Source organism: Austrofundulus limnaeus, unplaced genomic scaffold (genome assembly GCF_001266775.1).
Source record: "Austrofundulus limnaeus strain Quisiro unplaced genomic scaffold, Austrofundulus_limnaeus-1.0 Scaffold2610, whole genome shotgun sequence".
NCBI lineage: Eukaryota > Metazoa > Chordata > Actinopteri > Cyprinodontiformes > Rivulidae > Austrofundulus > Austrofundulus limnaeus.
This window is the reverse complement of record NW_013955012.1, coordinates 9,251-10,805: the sequence shown is the minus strand read 5'-3', so window position 1 is coordinate 10,805 and position 1,555 is coordinate 9,251. Positions and strand designations below refer to the sequence as shown.

At 46.7% G+C, this 1,555-nt stretch overlaps 1 protein-coding gene across 1 annotated transcript in view; it reads right to left on the bottom strand.

Annotated features, from left to right (window-relative positions):
- The window catches only part of LOC106511235 (ferrochelatase, mitochondrial), a gene marked incomplete at its 5' end in the record, with an annotated part of 15,200 nt that overhangs the window by 4,482 nt on the left and 9,163 nt on the right, over window positions 1–1,555 (bottom strand). The window contains 2 exon segments of the mRNA XM_013999987.1: window positions 331–390; window positions 581–745. Of these exon segments, the coding sequence (XP_013855441.1) occupies window positions 331–390; window positions 581–745 (225 nt within the window).

Below are 1,555 nucleotides of genomic sequence, written 5' to 3'. Positions count from 1 at the left end.
ATATTAACTATATTAATATTAATCGATATTAATTAGGTTAAATATGAGAAGTTATGTTGGAGGTAATCTCTACAATACAAAAGTTGCATACTAAAATATTTGTATTTTGGAACTGAAATTGAATTATGGAACTGAAAGTGAAAGTAGTCGAACTAAAGTTTTAATAGACCAAAATACAGTTTCACAAGAAATTAATTCAGATACAAAACTTTAAATTCAGTTTAAATTTAGTGAAATTTAATTTCAAACCAACGCGTTCAAATTCAAATTATGGCACAAAACTGACCCCATACCTGAGCCTGTTTGACACCTAAAAAGATAAAAAGCTACCTTCATGAAGAGAGGGTTCCCGTTCAGAGACTCGGCTCTCCTGATGTTCTCCACTCCACACTGAAAGACAAGAGACCTGGTGAAGTTCTGGTTCGGACCCTCTGCAGGACCAGAGGGCGTCCAGGTGAACCACCTCTACTGGTTCCTGGGAACAGCTTGGAATGACTTCCTGTCTTATTTTGTAAACAGGAAGTGTTTGTATGCGAGTCACCCGGAACCGAAGAAGGACTAAAGAAGTCCGGCTCCTCACCTCCTCTCCCAGGACCTGGGCGTACTCGATGTCCAGCTCGTGGAGGGTCTCGATGTGGTCCGAGGTGAAGGCGATGGGGACCAGCAGGATGTTCTTCTTCCCTCGCTCACACAGACCTTTGATGACCTCGTCGGTCTGCGGGCCGAGCCAGGCCATGGGTCCCACCTGCAGGACACAGGTCCAGATCCAGAGCTCAGGTTCTGACACGGGTCTGCAGGAGCTTTGCTACAAACAGACAGGAAGCTGCTGCTCCACTGGAGAACAGGTGGCTCCACCTGCTGGACACAGAGCCTCACTGCAGGTCTACAGGACTACAGGACTACAGGTCTACAGGACTACAGGTCTACAGGACTACAGGTCTACAGCACTACAGGTCTACAGCACTACAGGTCTACAGGACTACAGGTCTACAGCACTACAGGTCTACAGGACTACAGGTCTACAGCACTACAGGTCTACAGGACTACAAGTCTACAGCACTACAGGTCTACAGGTCTACAGAACTACAGGTCTACAGAACTACAGGACTACAGGACTACAGGTCGACAGGTCTACAAGACTACAGGTCTACAGGACTACAGGACTACAGGACAACAGGTCTACAGAACTACAGGTCTACAGGTCTACAGGACTACAGGACAACAGGACTACAGGACTACAGGACTACAGGACAACAGAACTACAGGTCTACAAGACTACAGGTCTACAGAACTACAGGACTACAGGACTACAGGACTACAGGACTACAGGACAACAGGTCTACAGGACAACAGGACTACAGGACTACAGGTCTACAGGTCTACAGAACTACAGGACTACAGGTCTACAAGACTACAGGTCTACAGAACTACAGGACTACAGGACGACAGAACTACAGAACTACAGGTCTACAGGACAACAGGACTACAGAACTACAGGACTACAGGACGACAGAACTACAGAACTACAGGTCTACAGGACAACAGGACTACAGGT